We start from the raw sequence: 23,075 nt of genomic DNA, 5'->3' as shown, positions 1-23,075 counted from the left end.
TCTCCCACAACACCACCCCATCTCCACCACTCCCTACCCCCTCCTCCACTACTCTCCCCAACCCCTCCCCTCCTCTCCTCTCCCCAACCCCTCCCCTCCTCTCCTCTCCCCAACCCCTCCTCTCCCCTCCTCTCCCCACCCCCTCCTCCCCCCTCCCCACCCACTCCTCTCCCCTCCCCACCTCTCCTCTCCCCTCCCCACCACCTCCTCTCCCTCAACCCCAGCCCCCTCAACTACCTCTCCCCCACTCACTACCCCCTCCTCTCCTCACCCCTCCTCTACCCAACCCCTCCCCTCCTCTCCTCTCCCCACCCCTCCTCTCCCCACACCCTCCTCTCCCCTCCCCACCCCCTCCTCTCCCCTCCCCACCCCCTCCTCTCCCCACCCCCTCCTCTCCTCTCCCCACCCCCTCCTCTCCTCTCCCCACCCCTCCTCCCCTCTCCCCACCCCACCCCCTCCTCTCCCTGCCCCCTCCTCTCCCCACCCCACCCCCTCCTCTCCCCACCCCCTCCTCTCCCCCACCACACCCCTCCTCTCCCCCACCCCTCCTATCCCACCTCTCCCCTTCCTCTCCCTCCTCTTCCGACTCCTCCTCTTCCTCACCCCGCCTCTCCCTCCCCCCCTCCTCTCCCAAAACCCCACCACCCTCACCACCCCCTCCTCCTCCTTACCCCCATCCTCACCCATTCTCTCCCCGCCCCTCCTCTCCCCACCCCCTACTCCCGCACAACCCTCACCCCCCTACTCCTTCACCCTCTACCTTCACCCTCTACCTTCACCCTCTTTAATCACCCCCCCAACCTCACTCCCCAACCTCAACCCCCCACCCTCACACCCCCTACTCCCCCATCCTCACCCCCCTACTCCCCCACCCTCACCCCCCTACTCCCCCACCCTCACCCCCCTACTCCCCCACCCTCACCCCCCTACTCCCCCACCCTCACCCCACTACTCCCCCACCCTCACCCCCTACTCCCCCACCCCCTACTCCCCCACCCTCTACTCCCCCACCCTCACCCCCCTACTCCCCCACCCTCAACCCCCTACTCCCCCACCCTCACACCCCACTCCCCCACCCTCACCCCCCTACTCCCCCACCCTCAACCCCCTACTCCCCCACCCTCACACCCCACTCCCCCACCCTCACCCCCCTACTCGCCCACCCTCACCCCCAACTCCCCCACCTTCACCCCCTACTCCCCCATCCTCACCCCCCTACTCCCCCATCCTCACCCCCTACTCCCCCATCCTCACCCCCTACTCCCCCATCCTCACCCCCCTACTCCCCCATCCTCACCCCCTACTCCCCCATCCTCACCCCCCTACTCCCCCATCCTCACCCCCCTACTCCCCCATCCTCACCCCCTACTCCCCCATCCTCACCCCCCTACTCCCCCATCCTCACCCCCCTACTCCCCCATCCTCACCCCCTACTCCCCCATCCTCACCCCCCTACTCCCCCACCCTCACCCCCCTACTCCCCCACCCTCACCCCTCTTACTCCCCCACCCTCACCCCTTTTACTCCCCCATCCTCACCCCCCTGCTCCCCCATTCTCACCCCTCTTACTCCCCCATCCTCATCCCCCTACTCCCCCATCCTCATCCCCCTACTCCCCCATCCTCACCCCCCCGCTCCCCCATTCTCACCCCTCTTACTCCCCCATCCTCATCCCCCTACTCCCCCATCCTCACCCCCCTACTCCCCTATCCTCACCCCCCTGCTCCCCCATCCTCACTCCCCCTACTCCCCTATCCTCACCCCCCTGCTCCCCCATCCTCACTCCCCCTACTCCCCTATCCTCACCCCCCTGCTCCCCCATCCTCACTCCCCCACTCCCCCACCCTCACTCCCCCACCCTCATCCCCCACTCCACAATTCTCACCCCCCTACTCCCCCATCCTCACCCCTCCCACTCCCCCATCCTCACCTCACCCACTCTACTCCCCCACGCTCACCCCCCAACTCCCCCACCCTCACCCCCTACTCCCCCTCCCTCACCCCTACACCCTAACCCCCCCTCATTCTCAGCCCCCACACCCCCTCCTCTCCCCAAGGTATGCAGAAAGCACTGCTTCGCTATAAAGCATTCGTGGCACCATCATCGGGTGGGTAAACAGCAGAACCAAGATTAAATCTGCAGATTCCTAGATTATCAGACATAAATTCTGGGAAATAGAGAGTAGATACATAGAAGATAGGAGCAGGAGTAGGCCATTCGGCCCCTCGTGCCTGCTCCGCCATTTAATGAGATCATGGCTGATCGTCCAAATTCAGTACCCTGTCCCTGCTTTCTCCCCATATCCCTTGATCACTTTAGCCTTGTAGGGGGTTTTGCTCTGCCCAATTACAGGGGTCTTTAGTGCCTGTTAATGTATTGGGCCTCTGTCTCCTTTATACCCTTGCAGCTTATGTTAGCCTGCAGGTCGGGTGTCACTAAACACCCTCTAAGGAGATAGAGAACAACAGCTTATAGAGGAGGACTAGAATACGGTGACGACCCGCACAGTTTATACCTAATCTGCGGGGTACTCCTGAGCCCAAGGGCTCCTATAGTCCTCTCTCTTTTTCCCTAGCCGGCTGTTCCCTTGTTTGGTGGGTTCGAAGCACCCTAATGCCCCTATCTGGTTCTAACTCCAGAATTTGGATGGAGAATGATGCACTTTAAATAGACACTCGGAGACAAGTAGTCCTTGGAAAAAACAGGTGAGAACCAATTTTATTTGGTTCTACCACGAACGTAATAAACACACACACTCTATAACTCTAAATAAAATATGAGAGAGAACGGACATAATGAGAATGTTTTACACTGTTTTAACTTTACCAAGTCCAATCCCACCAACCCACTTTCCTACCTAGACTAGACTGACAGTTGCAGGCCCTTGGATTATACTCACAGCCTATTTTGAGTGCGGTTGCTGGGTTGTTGCTGTTGTTGGTTGGTTTGTGCTTGATGGAAAAGGCTCCCGAAATAGCGGGAGTGAATGCCGTCTTCCACAGCCACTTCGGTCGTTGGTGTCTTCTTGTTGATGTCCCCGGGACGGGAGTCGGTATACGGTGCGGTTTCTTGCAGTGATGTTGCGCCGTCTGGTAGCGGAGTAAACTTTCAGTATGCCAATTGAGTCTGGGGCCTGATGGTGGATCTTCTCATCAGCGTGGTTGGAGTTCTTTAGATGGTAGTTCGTCCCAGCTCGTCTCTCCCTCAGCTTCTTAACTCGCTCTCCTGCTCTTTCTTTTCTGGTCCTTTTAATAATCTCTTGGTTCTGTATTTTATACCCAATTCCATTTCGGCCTATTCGCGCCCAATTAAATTGGTGTTTACAAGTGTGAGGGCAGGGGTATTGTTTTGAGTGCACAGTGGCTCCTCCAAGCCTGCTGTCCCATTGTGTTAGTCCTGGGACTTGATTATTTTGGGCCACCTCTTAACTGTAGTGATCCCAAAACTATTGTCCCTAGTCCGAGTTGATTAAGGTGATGATGGCCTGTACTCATAGCTCGATTAGGGGTGAGTCACATATTCAAACCTGGGCCGGGTCGTCCCCATTGGCCGGGGATTTCCTTGCATCAGGCCTGACTCAGTCCCCTGATTGGCCTTTGAGAATGCACTTTGTTTTGATTGGCCGACATCTATGGCTCGCTTCTGAGCCACAGTCCCCTGTATTCAGATATCCCAGCCTGCTTTTCGGGACCACTGCATTGGCCGAAAATGTTGGTTTTAAACTGTATAGGGCAATCCAATTTTGGTCACCTTGCCCTTAGAGGGCTCCAATAAAACGTGGTTGTGGATTTTCAAACCCTACAGCCTTAAGAAATATATCCAACTCCTTCTTGAATATATTTAACGAATTGGCCTCTACTGCCTTCTGTGGTAGAGAATTTCACAGGTTCACCACTGCCTGGGTGAAGAAATTCCTCCTCATCTCAGTCCTAAATGGCTTACCCCTTATCCTTAGAATGTGACCCCTGGTTCTGGACTCCTCCACCATCGGGAACATCCTTCCTGCATCTAGTCTGTCTAGTCCTGTTAGAATTTTATAAGTTTCAATGAGGTCCCCTCTCATTCTCCTAAACTCTAGTGAATACAAGCCCAATTGACCCAATCTCTCTTCATACATCATTCCTGCCATCCCAGGTATCAGTCTGGTGAATCTTCACTGCACTCCCGCCATGGCAAGAACATCCTTCCTCAGATAAGGCGATAAATGGAGACTGAGAGAAAAAAGCCCCCACACCCTCTCCTCTCCCCAAGGTGGCATTCCCCTTTATGTCATTGTCAGATATATAATCACATGAACCTGCCTTCCCCCACCCCAGGAATGTTGTATTAATGATAACATAAGATGCCAAAAAATGACAAAACACTTACCTAGGTCATCACAAATGTAAACAGAAGTAATTCAGCAGGTGAGCTGCAATTACTTATTTTTAATTTAAAATAAAAATTCATTTTAATTTTAAATAAATAACGACTAGGATTCATATTATTTGAAGGGGTATTATCTTCAAGAAAAAAATGTTTTGCAAATCCTTATTCGTTTGTGTGCATAATGTGTCAAAACACATCACAGCTTGCGTGACATCATAACGAGACAACATAGCTCTTCTCCCTCCTCCCCTCCCCCACTTGTCCAACGCAATTTCAAGACAATGATGACCGTAACACAGAAAGTTTAGCTAAGTGCATTCATGCTTTCCCACAATTTTATTTGTTGGAAATTCACAAACGTCAGGGTTTGGGTGACGTTACAGGATTTCATCTGGATTCTGGAGCCTCTGGTTAGCTGCACTTGCCTCGTAATTCACGAATAACCACTACTCGTCATTACCAGCAGGGACATTGAAAACACCCGTTGAGACACGATGTATATTTAAGACGGTAATGTTTCTTCTAAATGAATACAGGCGATTGCAAATACACCCCCCCCGTAAAATATTTCTCACTCGCAGAGTACGGATCTGTGATGAAATGTAACCCTCCCTTTTATGGTAGCCATTCCCATAGTGCTGTGCACTTTCTTGCCACGGAGCCATATTGAGTAGGGATTCTTCATAAACAGGCTGAATGGGAACCCGAGGTTTTTTTATTTTGTCATTTTAAATGAGGTTGTCGGCGATTGATCAGTTTAAGCATTCCGTGTCGAAGGAGCATATTATTTTACCAATACGATGAAAAGGTAATAAAACCTAAATATTAGGAAACTCTGTCCTGACAACTCTGCTTTAATAGTAGTCGGCATTATTGGCAACAGAAGTCGAAAGACGTGATCGAGAGGCATTTTGCTGCCGAATGTTGATACATTTCGTTACAATGTTTCCATTGTGTTCCCGGAGATCCCGTATTGGTCATTTTGAGGCGACGCGTTCCATTTTCGAATGTTTTGGATTTTGTTGTGGTGTGAAATTGACACAACTGCCTGGTAACCAGGGTTGTTACCTATCAGCCTGGCCTTGTCCCACCATGTAGTCGGCAATTACACTTTCTTGTGATTTTTCCAGCAACTTTAATTAAAACCTCGCAACATATTTGACTTGTAATCGTTTTATTCTCTGACAAGGTAGACTTGTCTTCCGGATCTGTTTCCGAATTTGTGTGTGTGTGTGTTTACAATTTTTTAAATTTGATGTGTATATATTTAGTAGTCGTAGCACAACTCCCTTCTTGAGTGCTGGGAACTTTTTCGAAGGGTTTGGAGCGGCTAGTTGAAGACTGAGAGAAGTACATGTGTGAACGTTGAGCTAATTACGAACGTCGCTTACCAGTCTGTTTGGTTAGTGGACCCTGGGAAGGAAATACTCATGTTTCGTGCGAGCGTTTGAATTGAAAAAAAAATTCTGGCGTGTGGAAAGTAAGATGGTTACATCTCGAATTCTGGACATTGGCTATTACTTACTGATCTTTTCAATTCCATTTGTGGCCGGATTTCCAGTACATTCTGGGCTTTGACGCTGTCATTTTATATTTCGCCACTTTTCTTTATTCTGCGGGTATTTAATTGAATTTTAAAATATTGGCAAAGCACATTTTAAGATTTCCTATCTGCCTCTTTAAGGTAGCTATACCATTGTACCATACTACTGAATAAAGTATTAATTATTAATTGTTTATAATATATGCTAATTAGTCAATCCAGCTTCATTTGCGTCAGGAATTGTTGTGTACTTATGAGTTATTTTAACTTTAGATGGCCTATAAGCATAAAGAAAACCTCTCAATTGGGCTCTGCGGCCAGTGACGTCTCAGTTTTATTATTTACTAACAGATCTCTTGTACATAGGGAGTCAAGTAAAGTCTGCATGTGAAGTGGGGCTAGGGGCGAGGGGATAATTGAACCAGAGTGTGCATCTGTAATTCAGTCCCCATTTTAAAGTCGTACAGTTTTTGTTTTTCTCTTTTATATTCCTGTCCACATTTATAATGACAACTGCATATGTAAACTTGTCACATTGTAATTACAGCCCCTCACCAGTTGTGGTGCTAAAGTGCCATCACTAACAGGAGGGTGTAATTACAGCGGGACAAGTTTACAGATAGTTTCCATTACAAATGTAAGAAGTCACACAACACCAGGTTATAGTCCAACAGCTTTATTTGAAGTCACAAGCTTTCAGAGCGCTGCTCCTTCGTCACCTGACGAAGGAGCAGCGCTCCGAAAGCTTGTGACTTCAAATAAAGCTGTTGGACTATAACCTGGTGTTGTGTGACTTCTTACATTTGTCCACCCCAGTCCAACTCCGGCATCTCCACACCATTATAAATGTAGACATAGGAATTTAAAATGGAAAAGCTAGACCAGATATGCATGCAGATGTAGGAATTTTCATATAGGCGTGGAGGAAAAATGTTTCCAATTTTAAAGTGTACTATGTTATGTGGAGGAGAGCTAGTTGATATGGTTTGTCAGAGTCCCATGTATCTGCAAATATTTCTTTGATTATAACTCCCACTATTCATAGCAGGGAATTCAGTAAATAAAAATGGAATGGGGTGGAATGAGAACCAGGAAAACTAAACTGAGATGAGAATGGAAGAGGGAGAGATGAGAAAGAGGGACTGCATACAGTGAAAGAGTGATTGGAAAGAAAGTGAGTAACTGCCAGCTGAGAGGTTCATTGAGGCTGGTTGGAGCATACAGAATAGAGTTGCACAATAGTGGCACATGAACCCAGTAAGTTATTGCTGTAAGTTTATTTGTCTACCAAATAGCAGTAGGAATAATTAGAACTGGTACTGACTACTCCTTAAGCTGCCCTCCTCCCCCGTAATGCTCAGTGAGCTTATGTAGATTCGATGACTGGACTTGGCTGCATTAACTGAATTCGACTGTGATGGTGATAGTGGCATTACAGCTGGCCTCCGCACTCTTGGGCTAGGGAGGGGGAAATCATTGTGGGTTCCTGCTCCTGATTACTACATTGCTGGCAGTGCCCCTGTGAGCACATGATTAGATTAGATGTTATGCCCCTCCGTCGAGTAGCTTGGCAATATGTATGGATACTACAATACTGCAGGAATAATTGCCCCTTGGGTGAGATACTGAAGGGCTGTAGGCACTGTGAAATCATACCACACTAAGGAGTCAACAGCTTTAAGTGTGGGGGGGGGGGGGGGGGGAGGAGAGAGAGAATTGCCAGAGAGAAAATATCAATGCCCACTTTAATTTTTTAAAAAAAGAGACTCTCTTAAGTGATTTTCTATCTCTCTGACTGAGGCTCTGCTCCCAGACCATTGCCAGTTCCACTCTAAAACAAGCCTCTAGGAAATGCATGAGTGCCCTGGTGCGACGACACTCCCTTGAATTTTCCCTTTTCTCCTTTTGTAGAATTGCCTGGGTACTGTGCTGATGCGAGAGCGTAGAGTGGTGGTCCAGTGCGCTAGACAGTCGCACTGATCATGCAGCTCAACTCTTGGACTGATTAAGCATTACAGTATATATATGTGTGTGTAAAAAAAAAAAGGCAAACCTCACGTGACACTAGCGATTAGAAAGATCTTTTTCCCCCAGAGTAATGACATAGAATATATACCTAGTTACTTATTGCAACATCAGTACATTTTTTAGAATGAGCTAGATAAACATCTGTTTAGGAATGGGATTGTAGGTTATAAGATGGTGAAATATTTTGCGGCACAAAGTGCTTCATGTTGCAGAGATTTGGAATGTCATTGGTCAAAATTGTATGTGTGGATTTTAAAGTTAGAATAGCATCCTGGAGTTGCTTTTGATTACTTTTAGGAATCGGGGAGAAATTTCACAGTATTTTATCTTCTTGGAGGTTTATTTGTGATTATTCTGAAATTGAATAGATTTGAGTAGTGTTCACGATAGGTGGGTAGAGTCAACGATATGACAGTGTACACAGTCTGTGGAAGAAACAGGCTTGATGACCTGAATGGTCCTTTCTCATGTTCTTAATTTGTGTATAAATGCTAAATGTGAAACCATATACTGTAGTGAGAATATGGAATGTTTCCTCTGTGGCCACATTGATTTGTATTATGAATCCTCTTGTATACAATAGATCAGGACTGAGAAGATAGTTACATAGAAGAGAATAGCTATACCATTGCCCTTTTATAGTCCGTAACCAATTAAATATGAGAATATTGGAAATTTGTACATCTGCTTAGATTTATGATTTTACTGTACACAAACTATTCGAAGATACTGGACATGATGATATAATTTATTTTGGTTATTTGAGGTTTTGCTATGTGAAGGCAATATCCAAAAAGACACTTGCATTTCAATTTAAATGCCTGTGCTTTATAGAATTAATTTAAGTGATGCCACAAGGTGAACTTGTGCAATTTAGGGATAAGCACGGTGAAGTGCACAATCCGGGCAAAGAGTCATTATTTTTATACAAATTAATACTAGTGTTGAAAATGGAATTGTATTTTATGTTTCTTTGCACTTAAATGGAGTTAACCATGATTATATAATGTCCATAGTGAAAGGGTTTTTTCCCCCTCATTTAAGTTGATTCTTTTATCACAGAAGTCCAGGACATCAGTTCTTGGAATAGTGTGTGTGCGCTCTTTCATTTGAATTAAATAAATTATTTTTGGCCTTTCTTTGGATTAAGCAATTTGAATGTTGTGCAAGATCATGTCCCAGTTAAAGCAATGATCCAGGAAGGCCATCTGTACAATGTCAAATATATTCCATAATATTTAATTTCCCTGATTCATTGTATCATTTTTTTTATATGTATCTAGCCTCCTGATTTGAACTACCATTTTCTCATCATTCACATGCTGCAGGACAGATGATCGAGAGTGATGCCTCAGTGCCTAGCACAGGTTATGTAGTGTTTTCTTTTTAACTTGCTATTCTGTAGTCAGAATAAAGGGTTTAAATGGCATAAAATTTACAGAATTATTTAAACTTAAAAATAACTCACATTATGGTAATATGGGCAAATCCTGCACTAAGTGAGGTAGGATTCTGTGACTGTCCAGTGTAAATAACAACCAGATCCAGTAGAAGATTACATTATTTTGTGCTGCAATAGAATTTGATTTAATAATGCTGGCCACTTTGAAATGTTATTGTGAGGCCAATTTTATATAGAATAGTCTGACTGACTAACTACACTGGGGCTTGTGAAACTTTTCATTATAAAGGGAGTTTTCATTATAACAGGCTTTCAGTAACAGAAAACTGTTAGAATGCAGTCTTAAATACTTCATGATTATCGGCTATGAACATCCTGGTAACTCCAGTAGCAGAACACTGAGAACCATTTAAAGGACCAGAGTTTGCACTCCCAACTTCAAGTGGCATCCAGATTTGTCTTTCTTTTATAAACAAATTTTAGTCAATTTTTTTCCACAAATTGCTCTATCTTGGTGGGGGTAGGGGAGAGGAAGAGATGGAAAGAGTTGTCAAGGGGGCTTAGTCCCACTTTTGAGTGATTCTGCTGAGCGATGATGGGACCAACAGTGATAATTCTAGAACCGACTGCTGCCCAAACTAGCCTGGACTCTCGACTGACTGAGGACAGTTTTTGCAAGAGGGAAGATGGTGAAAGGAGAGAGAAGGAGGAAAATGAATTCTAAACCAGGCAATGAGTAGTAAATGTTGCTATTCTGATTACAAATTATTTGCAAGAGTGAATTAAACATTTTAAAGTACTGCATTCCTGAATGGTATTGACCCCAACCAGTAGTAACCAGAGACTAAGCATACCAATTATTGTACTGCTGCGCTTTATACTCGAGTGTGTGAAGAGAATCGAAAAGGCAAGATGTAACGGTGAATCTATGTAAAACATTAGCAAGGCCACTGTTGGAGTACTGAGTCCATTTTTGGGCTCCAGACTATAAGAAGGATGTTAAGGCAATAGAGTAGGTACAGCGCAGATGCACTATGGTGCTGCCTTATTTGAGGAGATACAAATGCAAAGAAAGATTTGGAAAAATTGGGGTTGTTTTCATTAAAACCGAGGAGAATAGGGGGTAATTGGATAGAGTTGTTTAACTTTATGAAGGGAAGGGACAGATTAGATCGAAACTGACTGACTGTTTCCAGTAATTGAGGGGCCTGGAATGAAGGGAACATAGATTATAGCATTAGATGCAAGAGATTTAGGACAAAGAGCAAGAATGCACTACTGGAGTTTGTGATTGAAGTAGAGACCATGTCAACATTTAAGAATGGGTTGGATATGGTTGAAGGAAAGGGAAATAAAGGGATGTGGGAACAAGGCAGGCACATAAGATTATGACTGTTGCTTGTATGGAGGATAAACGCCAAATGGATTGGTTGGGCCAAGTGGCCTGTTTGTTGTAATTTCTATGTAGACGGTGGAAATGCACATACACCAAGAGGTGTCACTTTATACTGAACTTGACCTGAGTATCACTGGCTTAGTTTAAGTGGCTTACTTCTGAAACTGGTATTTTCTGGCGTATGAAAATAGTTGACACATGTGCATACCTCATTACAGCAAGACTCAATCTAACATTTTCTATTGCAATGAATTGCGACAGCGTCCATCTATGAACAACTACTGTAGTAGAATACAAACGTTGGCCACTACAAGCTATGTGCATCTGCCTTCACACTGAAACTACCAGCTGCTACAGGACCACTTCCTTGTCTACATCAGATGCTCCCCAAGTACATTCAAAAGCTTCTCTTTGTTGGAACTTTTCTTTCTAGTTCGTGAAACACTGGACCCGGAAGCTTAGAACATTAATTCAGAAGGAGACGGCTGATTCGGCCTGAAAGTGTCCGCTTGGCTCAGTGGCCGCACTCTTGCTGCTGAGTCAGAAGGTTGTGGGTTCAAGCCCCAGTCTAGGACTTGAGCACCTAATCTAGGCTAACGCTTCAGTGTAGCAGTGAGGGGGTGCTGCTTTTTGAGATGCTGTCTTTCAGATGAGATGTTAATCAAGGCCCAGTCTGCCTGTTCTGGTGGAAGTAAAAAATCCTATGGCATTATTCAAAGAAGCGCTGCGGGTCTCCCAGTTTCCTGGCAAACATTTATCATTCAACCAACACCACTGACACAGATTATAACTGGTTCTGTATCTCATTTGCTGTTTGTGGGACCTTGCTGTGTGGAAACTAGCAAGTCATTCATTGGCTGTGAAGTGCTTTGCGATGTCCTGAGGGTGTGAAAGATGCTATATAAATGCATGTTTGTCCTTCCTTTGAGATAAAAAAAGGCTAAAAGGGTCATCTGTACAACAATTCACATTTGGGAAGTGGGGGAGGGAAAGAGTGTTTTTGTTGAAGATTCGGACTCTGCTCCACTGGGAGCACTGCTGAAGCAGTGATTGCCAGATCAGGTACATGATGCTCCTGCCAATATTTGAATTCTTGGACATCCATCCCACCTATTTGCATTTATAATGGGAGCATCAAGCATAGCTGAAGTGTGCTTGCAGGCATCGGGACTGATGGCTGCATCAGCCATTTTTATGGGAAAGGCCCCTTTAGGAGCACTGTGCAGCTGCCGATAGCATCACAGCCTTATAGAGTTAACTACTAAGAATGACTACACTCCAGCAGGCTTATTTATGAGTGGGCCTAGATTGAGAAGACGCATGTTTTTACCTACCATCGTTGTTGTATCAAATGACTCCCTTATGGCTGTGCAGCTCCCTAGTGAAGCAAATGAGCCCAAGAAAACCTGCTGAGCAAGAGGAGCATTTTCAGGCCAGTGATTGCTAAACTCCACCGTGTGCAGCATCTCACGAGATTTTCCTAGGCTGTCGGCCTACTTTACAATACTGCAACAGCATTTAATTTAAATCTACATTTTCACACAAAAAAACTGAGACTAGTACCACAGCATTCTGCATCAATCCAAAAAGTCTGTGCAGAGTATCAGTGGAGAAGCTTTAGACACTGCTCCATAACATCATTGTTTTTTCTCCCCCCCCCCCCCCCCCGCAAACACAGAGGCTGGACCGTGTTTGTATGTCTTCTGCATTTTGTGCAACGTTCATTTTGGTCATGTTGTAAACTGAACAATGTCAGCACGTGGAAAATCTTGTAGGGTCGCAATTGTGTTTCAAAACCAATATGTATTTATCCAAAAAGTGACGATCTTTATTAGTTTCGATGCATAATTGTGTTTTCTTTTTGCAGGAATGCAAATTAGGAAAGGCTGCAGGGTGACTGGGAGTTCATATCCTCTAGTGACTGATAGTGTTATCTGCTCTGGTGCTGCTGATTCCCTACTCTATTCACGCTGTCACACATATACCACAGAACTATGGACCAAGAATATGAGCGGAGGCTTCTTCGACAAACACATTTCCAAAATGTCTCTGACAATATGCTTTCCCCGGTAAGTGAAAATGGAAATGGAGTTATGATAAGTTATAGTTAGCCTCAAAAGAGAGATTCATATTTCACTGCTGGAGAGATGTACTATGTGCTTGTAGTTTGAAAGTTAATTTATTTTTCCAGCACATCATTAGCAGAGTAGAGATATATATTTTTTCAGTACCCAGGATAAATTAACCAGCAAGGTTGACATGTACTTGGGATTCTCACAGAAATGTCATAGTTTTGGTATTTAACATTATGAATTGTGCTTTTGTAAAGTTGGGTTTTGCAAGATAAAACCAGTATTCTGATTCCTCACTTTGCCACAACCCTAACGTAGAATATACGCTTGTAGCTCACCTTCTGATAGAAACCATTTCATACAGTTCTCCGTGATTAAACAATCCCCAAAGACTGGATGGGATCCTCACATGCACCTGAACCATATAATTAATCTGAGGGTGTGGCCATCATATTCTGTGGATGATCTGAACTGCATTCTCCCTGGAATTTTTTTGTTATTGTAAATTGGTGTGTTTTTGTGCATTTTGAAAGAAAGCATTTCTATGCCCCTCGGATGCCTTGGTGAACTTATCCAGTTGAGCAGTTGAACCATACAGAGCAGGACACATCCAGTTGTGATCTCTGGTTTGTGCCGAGTTAGTTTGCCCTGGTTAGACCACATCTGGAGTACTGTGCACAGTTCTAGGCATCGCACCTTCAAAAGGATATATTGGCCTTGGAAGGAGGGCAGCGCAGATTCACCAGAATGTTACCAGGGCTCCAAGGGTTAAATTATGAGGAGCGATTACATAAAACTCTTTCAAAAATGCACACCAATCAAGTAAATCTTGGAGTTGTTCTAATACTTGCCAGACTTTATGAAAGACATTCTCTGGAATATAGTAGGTTAAGGGGTGATTTTGATGGAGGTTTTTAGGATTTTGAAAGGAATTGATAGGGTAGATAGAAATAAACTTTTTCTGCTGATGGGGGGAGTCCAGGACAAGAGGAGATAACTTTAAAATCAGAGCCGGTCCATTCGGGAGAGAAGTTAGGAAACACTTCTTTACACAAAGTTTGGCAGAAGTGTGGAACACTCTCCCACAAGAAGCAGTAGATGCTAGCTCAATTAATAATTTTAAATCTGACATGGATAGATTTTTGCTAGCCAAGGGTATTGAGGGATATTGAGCCAAGACGGATGGATGGAGTTGGGATACAGATCAGCCACGAATGATGAAACAGGCTCGAGGGGCTGAATGGCCTACTCCTGTTCCTGTGATAGCTGATCTAGACCAGGGTAGCAGTAGAGATGCTACAGTTGGCCTAAGTAATCCCGGCTTACAAAGCAGCAAACCAGCTAACACTCCTGTTTGTGATTGCTTTTCATCAACTCCTGCTGGAATTGCACATGTGTGATATGTTGGGTGAGAAGAGAATTGGGTTCAGCTTGAGGTCAAATGCCCTGCTGATAATTGCTGTAAAATCTCACCTGAATATTGGCTACTTTGGTGAGATACCCGAGGGTGTAATTGGTGAACATGGAACTGCACTCCAGCAGAGTGGCTTCAGGAGAGCAGGAGAGAAAATTTCCGAGTTGGAGCAAAATGTTTCTGAATCAATGATGAGCTTTCCAGCGGGAGCCCGGAGCATGAGATTGTAGTCTCGTGCGTGTATGCATTGTGCTGGTAGCATGTCTCTCGCTGAAATGGGTGGGAATATCCCATCGTCCATCGCAGTAGTGAAAGCCCACTTCAGAGTAGCTTTAATAGAAGACTTTCACTGCTGCTGTGGATGTTGGGATACCCCAGCCTTTGCAGCGCTCTCCTGCTCGCTGTCGTTTACCAGCAAGAAAATGCAGGAGAAAACCTTTGAGCCTCAAACACAGGTGAGCTGTAATGAGAGAATGAGGAGGGAAAATCTGAGAAGGCGGCCAAGAGAAAGAGGGAAAAATACATTCATGGTACTCGGCCGCCAGCTATGCTTCATAGGCTTCAAATTAAGACACCAAACAATTTCTTTTTGATACAGATAATGTTTTTACATTTGGAAATATAATTTTGTAATGTCAGTTTTTTTCCAAAATAGCAATACTTGAAATCTTTAATTTTCTTTGGAAGAGAGCTTGTACACACTCTGCAATCAATATGTTTGTGAATGATAGTTTGTTATGTGAAGTAAATATCTATTAACTAGGACATAATTATTCTTGCCACTCCATTATTAAAATTAATGTTTTTGCCTTTACCTGATTGCTTGCCTCAATGCTACTTTCACACTTGTGCCCTCCCCCTCTTCCCACCCCCACACCAACGTTCCCACTGTCAGTCAGTCACAGCACCTGCGCCCGATACTGGGACAGACCACATCTGCCACATGTTTAGCACCACTTCTCTCCCTGCCACCCCCCCCCCCCCCCCCCCAATTTTGATTCAGAATGTGAAACCTTGTTTCATTTCGGTCATTTGCAGCTTTTAGCAAGTGAGCAAATACCAAAGTCACTGGCCTCTGTAGCTGATTTTCTGTGATAGTGGATTGGCGGTTAGGATCAGATCAGCCATGATCTTATTGAATGGCGGAGCAGGCTCGAGGGGCCGATTGGCCTACTCCTGCTCCTATTTCTTAGTTTCTTATTATAGAAATAAGAAACTGAGATAGAGGCAGAATTTCAGAAGGGTGTTTGGAAACCTCTGAACTGCACTCCCACTCTCTTTCTCCTGCCCACCTGCCCACCTACACACTGGCCTGCTTGCTGGAATTTTGAGGGTACTTTTACTTTTCATCAGTAAAAAGGTGAAATTCCAATTTTGTGCAGTTCTATTGCAGATTATTACAGAATAATATTGATCTGAATTGTAATGTGTGCGTCATGTAAGACTACTAGCCGTAGAAAAGAACAGAAGCTGTATTTCATTTCCGGTAAAGTGGCAAAATGTTTGATAGCTCAGTATTCCTCACACTATTACCATAGAAACAATCTCCATGCACATTAACCACAGCATCAAACTTGAATGCCATGGTAATATCGAGGCCGGTGCTGGAAATACAAGTGTGCAAACAGAGGTGTTTTTTTTGTTTCCATTTTCAAAGTGTGTCGTCCATTCTAAAGCTTTTTTGAACAATCCAGTTTAAAATAAGTACAAACCTCCATTTCCTGCAGCCATCTTTGGTATTTGATTGACCGCTCTCAGCAGCATGTAACCTTCTCAATATGCTGCTGTCTAAATGCCACGTGACTGGGGATATCCAACTCCAAATGAGAAATTACTGATCGCACTGTCCTTTAAGTGAGCTGGTGCATCATCCCTGTGTGTTGCTGGGCTAGGAAGGACTGAAGAGGGGCTATAAGCTTCACCAGTTACAGTTTTTATCTTTTGTCTCAATACTTTTTTTTTCTCTCAGTCTCCTAAAAATCGGTGTCAACCTAGGAGAGTTTGCATTAGGTTTGTAATTTGCAGTTGACCATTTTACATGGTTTTTGTTCATTATTCTCATCATCACATTTGGACATGCCTTGTGAATTGTTTCTGGAACCACCTTCCCCCGCCACTTGTGGGATTTTTGTGAGCATTGTTCACTGTTCCTGTTTTGGATGGAGCAGTGCTGGCGAGCGGGACGAGGCAGGTTTAAGCTTGTAGTAATTAGCATTGTGAATTCCCGATATCTGCAGTGATGTCAGGGGAAGGGTCTGAAGGAAAGACTGGTGCACTGCAGAGAGGTGACAACCAAAAGAGCAGAGGAAAAATAACCAAAACTTGTGTGCAGGTCAAATTTCAGTGGTTCTGTGGCTAAGCAGACGATTGCTGTTGCTTTCCCTCTGGGCTGATGCAATTGTGTGTATCCAGTGGAAACCAAATAAAACTTTTCGAATCAAATGGGTACTTTAACATACTCGGTGACATTAACCATTCAGATCTTTTCAGGGTTTGACTGTCCCTTGTTATGTAGAGTGGCCTGGGCTTTCGACAGATCATAAGTGGATGGACAATCCCATCTGCCAAAAGTGTGCTCTGCTGACCCCGAGCTGTGTTCTGGGGTCAGCTAACTTGAATATCGATTGGTGGACTCCTGTCCGAGATCTACCCGTCATTGGCCAGGAGCGTATGGTGGGCAGGGAACATGTGTCTGGGAGCGCTATTTAAATGTTTGCGGACAGAAGAGCCAACAGCAGGCAAAGGAGCTAGATGGAGAAGGTGCCCAGCCAAAGGAGAGGAGGAAACTGGTCTGGAAATTTCAGGGAGAGAGCTGGAGGTATGGCTGGGAGAAGAAGGGAGAGTTTGTTTGGAGGAAGGGAGAAGCGTGCAATTTCGTCAGTGGCTGCAGCGAAATGGAAAGAGGTGGCATTAGCTGTTGTCGTCCTCTCCAACACTTGCACAGCATTTCAATGGCATACGGAGTTAAATTAAGTTCAGAATTCAGTGGTGAGGCCACAGTTGCAAATAACGTGCACTGTTTTGGTACACTATTTTAGGAAGGTCATGGAGAGCTTTTAGATAAAGTTCACAAAGATGATACCAAGGATGAGGAGAGACTGGAGAATATGGTGCTTTTTTCATTAAAGCCTTGATTGTGATTAGTGGCTGCGAGGGGTATTTAGTTTAACCTGAACTTTATTAACTAGCCAACTTCTTTTGACTTTTTACTGAAAACATTTGAGTCTAGACCAATGCGTTTCAGTGAACACTGGACCCAGAAGCAAAAGTTGCACAACAGTAAAGACTGAAGACTATGGGGGAGAAATTCAGCATCGTCCCGTTTGGGGCGCAATTATCGGCCGGGTACAAAATATAGCGCCTGGCGCTAATTATTGCCTCCGACTGCAAACTTGGCTTCTATCACCCCTGGAGGTGATTGGCGTGCTAAATCAGGCACTTCACACCTCTCTTAAGGCGCTAACGCCGAGGAGCGAGGCGCTACCTCAGAGTGCTGGCGAAGCTCATGTGATGTCAGTCAGTAATGGAACACAGACACAATGCCAGTTCTTAAAGGGGAGGGTCGATCTTGCTCTCCATCCACACCTTGCTCATTGCAACCTTGAATCACGGCCTGGAGAGACCTGTACATCAAATCTGCTGGAAAGAACAATGGAGAGGCCCAGGAAAAGAGCTCGGAGTGCAGCCCCCACAGTCTCTTCTAAATCGATGCAAGGAAGATCAAATCAAAATGAACCTGCAAAGTGCTGCTCAGTACCCAAAACTCCTCAACACAGCGTTGAATCTCTCCCGAAGTCTTTCTCTCTCTCGCAGAATGCGTGGTGCAAAAATGTCGCAGACAAAAAAGGCAGGAAGCGGTCGCCTTTAAATAGCGCTCCCCCAGGCCCTTCCCGACTACAAAACGCTCCCCTCAACCTGTCGTTGCTAGCGGCAGGCGGTAAGGCGGGGGCACCACTCAATATCTGGCCCGGGACACTACCCGGGTGTTGCACACTCGACTGACGTCACGATCTGCGGGCGCAAGAGATCGTGGCGGTAGTGTTTAGCACTGCCACAAAATGTCTGGTCAATTTTGCAAGTGGCGCAAACTTCGCTGCACCCGGGCGCTAGTCTTTGCGTCCCATTCGCGAGGGCGCTAACAGAAGGCGTAAAGCAACCAAATTTTTCCCCCCTTTATCTTAACCTCTATTTTCTTTTTTTATATTCGTTCCTGGGATGTGGGTGTCTTTCTTGTAAACTAAATAAAGTAGATAAAAAGGTGCTAATTAAATATCCAAAGTAAACTTTGTCCTGGGGAATTACATGAATTATTTATATAACACTATGTAAAATGTACCCATATGCATGAGGAAGCCATAACTAATATGTTACATTTGAGGGTGTAGGTATTGGAAGAGGTTTTATATTTTAAGATTTTGATAAGTGTCTTTAAGCTGATGTTTAGCACTGAATGGAATCAATAGTTGCACTGCTGTTAATTGCTCTGTGTTCAGTGTATTATAGTTCACTGATTCATTCAGTTCTTCCAAATGCAAATACTTTCTATCTATAATGCTCAGGATCTGATGCATTTTGAGATCATTTCTACCTCTCTTTTAATAATCTGCTGATGTGAACATATATTTTTTTTAAACAGTCTGCCTTGAGCACAAGACCTGTAACCTCAAACTCGCCAGCAACCCTTCCTCGCAAGACAGGTGACCGGTTTATCCCAACCCGGGCCAGTTCCAACTGGAGCATCAACTTTCATACCATAAATGTAAGAGAATGATGATACTCTTGTTATAAAAATAAGTTACAATGATTGAAACAGTATCATAAATGATGTAAGTCAGTGTAGTAGACCCTCTGTAAACTGATGATGAGGGTCACTGTTTATAAATATTGACATTAGTAATGACTTTTTAAAACAAAACTCCTAATGATGTTGACACATTGACCTGTGAGAACTGGTCTTGAATCCAGCCCAGACTGGTTGGATCAGAGTTTCCAGTCTCTATTGGCTGTAAAGATTGTTGGTGAAGCAAGTTTTGACAGCTCAACCTGTTCCAACTGGGCACAAGAACAACCATAATTTAGCAAAAATTGACAGTAAATTGGAAATCTCACTCCCGTCACAAGCTTAACATGTTTGTCCATCTTGTGGCCACTGTGCTTTAGTGAAGTTTTCCACTTTGGAGGGTTTGGGAAATGGCACTACATGTCTTGGTCAGTTTTTAAGTTGTGCCATTTTGCAGAAGACCAAGTCTCAGATCTGCCATCTGGCATTGTGCATTACATATGATTGTGTCAAGTGGCTGTAACTGGCACAAAATGTCAGGGAAATGCATGCTAAAACAAATATGGGAAATAAAAACATTTATGCCAGTGCAGTTAGGGGTTTAAGGCAGTGGTTCTCAAACTTTGGGTCAGTGAAACATTGACCAATCATTAGTTGGTAAAGGTTTCTGGTTCATTACAGTCTGCAATTTTTCAATGAGGATTGGGGAGGAGGCAGGACCAGAGTGTTCACGTTCGGGTTCCTTCCAATTGGGGGTTCACACGGGTCCGTAAGAAGATTTCAAAGGGTCCACCAAAATAGCAGGCAGAGCAGTGCTGCTCCTTGGTGTTAGTCCGGGGATTCCCAGTGCCGGGTCAGTTTGCCTCTTGTGATGGGCGACAGGGGCTGATGTGTGAATGACAGGAAGAAACAGGATGGTTACGGGGGCACGCTCTGTGACTGAGTGAACTCTGCTCTATTCAGCACACGGCTCTGACAGCGCGGGTGTTCAGCTTTTATATAATGCAGGGAGAAACTTTAAAGCGTAATGGTTTGTAACTCAGCAGAGAGTGGGACTGAGCTCTGCAGGGCAGCGATTGGAGCCATCTGTCCATTTTAATGTTCACTCATCAGCCCTATTTTACCATCTGTGCTCCTGTTCCAGGCTCTACAGTCATTTACTTTCAGTTTCACTGGAGGCCTAGTTTATTAAACCGGGGCAGATTACAGTCTGCATCAGATCCCAGGGAGGGTACTGAACCGGGTCATAATGCAAGGGATGGTCCGGGATATAAACTCAGGGGAATGTACTGAACCAGGTCATAATACAGGGATGGTCCGGGATATAAGTAAAACAAAAATAATAATGAAATATTTATGTTTAATTGCATAACTAATTTTTATACAGAAAAAATACTTCTGTTGTTACAGGGGATCTGTCGAATTGTTATGACACTGGGGGTGGGTGCGCACTTTCATATTGAGTATTATAATTTAGATGGGGGGGGGGGTCCATGATTACTAATCAATTTTGAAAAGGGGTCCTTCAGCCAAAAAAGTTTGGGAACCACTGGTTTAAGGTACCTTGTTGGGGCAGAGTTAGTAAAACTGCTTGTATTACACATGACCTGGGCTGGGACAGTGAGGGTGGGACTTTCAACACCCCACACCACAGGCAGTTTTCCATCTATTAATATTAATGGATGGAAAATTGCTCAGCTCACCCGTGATTTTCCAGTGAGCCGCCTGCTACTTGCAAGGACCCATCGATGACACGGGGCCTCCGAAAATCCTTTTGTTAAAAAGAAAGGACAATTTTTTTAGTGACATTTAGTTTTGTGAGAACTTTTAATTAACTTTTAAAAATCATTGAGAAATTCTGATTATTGCCTCTAAATTCAAGTATCATCTTCTTTGAAACTTTTCACAAATTGCATTGCAAAAGCTGCTGCAGACTCTAATTCATCACAATAAATTTGTGTTGCTAAAGATTCTTGCATTGTGACCAAGCACCTTAAGCCTTGCTGATAATTGCAATAACATATCTGCACTACTATTTAAAACACATCTGTAATTTAGCTTCAAATAATGCTGGAGAGTGTTACCTGCTCTAAGGATCCTTTATCGTTTTTGCTGGTTCTCCTGTATCAATTGTTCACATTTAACACATGTTTGCATCAACGTTCCCTCTAATTTTTTTTTTCCGTGGTCACTTTAGTGGGGCCGCACATGCCCAGTATCTCTTCCAGCTTGTGAGCAGCCTGCGCGGGATCTCTGGATTGCTGCATGCCCACACAGCTTACGGGGAACATTGGTTTGGATGCATACAGTGAGAGCGAACGTGTATCTAGGAAGACGCCATGGTGGCACAGCAAGTTGGTGTACCAACCTATTGTGCCACAATCAATCAGTGTGATGATGGCAGGGAAGGAAGGGGGAACAAGTCAGTCCTGTCACTCATTCCAAAAATACCAATGAATGCGGAACAAGCATTCATGATGGGAGGCATACCTTTGTCACTATTCAACAACACATTTGATCCCTTTAAATTGAATTACAACCTTGTAATAAACACTCCAAGCTACCTATTAGTCTATTACTAATAATGTTCTGGCATTAACTATACTGTGTTAACATTTTTCACTAATTTGTGTAATGTATGGAGAGAGGGAATGTTCACTCAGTAAAGACTTTGCTGTGTTTTTGGTCTTTATCAGGAAAATGGAAAGTCCCCCAACCAGAATCGAAAAACAAAGGAAGCGAACTCTGATAATGGGAAAGGTACGGTACATGTCTATCCTGTTGTGTTTTTGAGCTTTTGCAATGGATATTTCTTTGGGTTCAGTGTCACTCTTGTAAAGGAACCTCGTGTCCCTATGACCCAGAGTGCATTATTATCTGCCTGATATCTTGGAAACTGTAGCAAGACCCAGGGGTTGAATAGAGAAACCTTTCTGTGGCTGACTGAAGTATATCACGTACCATAACATGACCTCCTCAACTTTGGAAGATGGAAGGACAATCATTGAATGTTGGAAATTAACTTTGTCCAGCTAGCTATTGTTGACAATGCTGGATAGAATGACCCATGACCCCATTGATCCTGCATTCAGCAGATAATAGCATATTGAGCCCCCTTTTGTTTAACAAGAATACACCACAGATGCATATTAATATTTTCAATAAAACAGACTGCAGTGTATATCCTCTACAACTTGGGGGAGAAAACAGTTAGCAGTGATTGTCTTTTAGCCCAATGTGTGCTGTGATCAGCAAGAGTAAAATCCAATAATTAAACCATCATAAATAAAAATATTTCACTTTTGTCACAGTTGTATTATACTGTACTAATTAACAGCATAGTTTCATTTGTAATGTAATACCAGGGGCAAGATTTTCTCTGTGCTAGTTATAACAAAATTCTAAACATGCTCCTTATGAATGGGTTATGTATAGTGCATAGAGGAGAGATTCCGCCTCAAGGTTTAAACTTTTCAGAAAGAGAATGATTTAAATCTTGTCCCATTAATGCAGTTTGGTGACCCAGTTGTAGCGACCTTGACCCAAACCCAGCCAGTTACAATACTGAGTCCCTAGAGTGCGCCTGGCTCAGTTGGGTGTGTTTTGTCCATCTGTATTGTATTGTGCTTTTACATCTTGGGAAATGCCATTGCAAGCCTTGCCCAAATTTTACGCTGATGCTAATCGGAGTGACATTTTGCAGAAATCCATCACTCGGATTTACCAATGGGCTTTGGATATGGTGGTGGCAGCTGGCCTCTACAAGAGCAAAATGGCAGCAAAATTAATCCTAAAATAAATTTGTGTTTCGGTTATTCTTGTGTCCTTGGGTGTTGTAACGCAATCAAATAAGATGACTGAAAAATTATAGAGTTATGAATAGTATATAGAAAGAGCTAATTGAATTGTCTGGCAAGGTGTCATGTATTTCAATATGCAGTCATTGGACATTGACATTTGCTATCAGGAGGATGAATTCCTAAGGGAATTTGCACCTGCATTACATTCTTCTCAACTTCCTTCACTGGTTCTGTTTTTCCAAATAGTAACATTCTTATAATGAACCTGTTT

General features: G+C 44.3%; 1 protein-coding gene across 8 annotated transcripts in view; it reads left to right on the top strand.

The window, feature by feature from the left end:
• Nucleotides 1-4,664: 4,664 nt before the first annotated feature.
• Nucleotides 4,665-23,075, top strand: part of LOC147122167 (fizzy-related protein homolog) — a 65,435-nt gene continuing 47,024 nt past the window's right edge. For 2 of the 8 annotated variants that reach the window (XM_085982992.1, XM_085982985.1), the window contains exons 1-5: nt 4,917-5,177; nt 9,224-9,307; nt 12,606-12,807; nt 18,861-18,983; nt 21,701-21,764. In XM_085982992.1, the coding sequence (XP_085839118.1) occupies nt 12,733-12,807; nt 18,861-18,983; nt 21,701-21,764 (262 nt within the window). In that variant the 5' untranslated portion in view covers nt 4,917-5,177; nt 9,224-9,307; nt 12,606-12,732. Of the gene's footprint in view, nt 4,880-4,913; nt 5,178-5,210; nt 5,559-5,596; nt 5,850-9,223; nt 9,308-12,605; nt 12,808-18,860; nt 18,984-21,700; nt 21,765-23,075 lie in introns of those variants that run through there. The other 6 variants (XM_085982986.1, XM_085982991.1, XM_085982987.1 and 3 more) reach the window with 6 other exon arrangements.

The sequence above is a fragment of the Somniosus microcephalus genome, chromosome 3, assembly GCF_052327205.1.
Source record: "Somniosus microcephalus isolate GS21.2 chromosome 3, FLI_Smic_1.0, whole genome shotgun sequence".
Taxonomy (NCBI): domain Eukaryota; kingdom Metazoa; phylum Chordata; class Chondrichthyes; order Squaliformes; family Somniosidae; genus Somniosus; species Somniosus microcephalus.
Note: the sequence above shows the minus strand (reverse complement) of the source record. Positions and strands in the feature narration are given on the sequence as shown.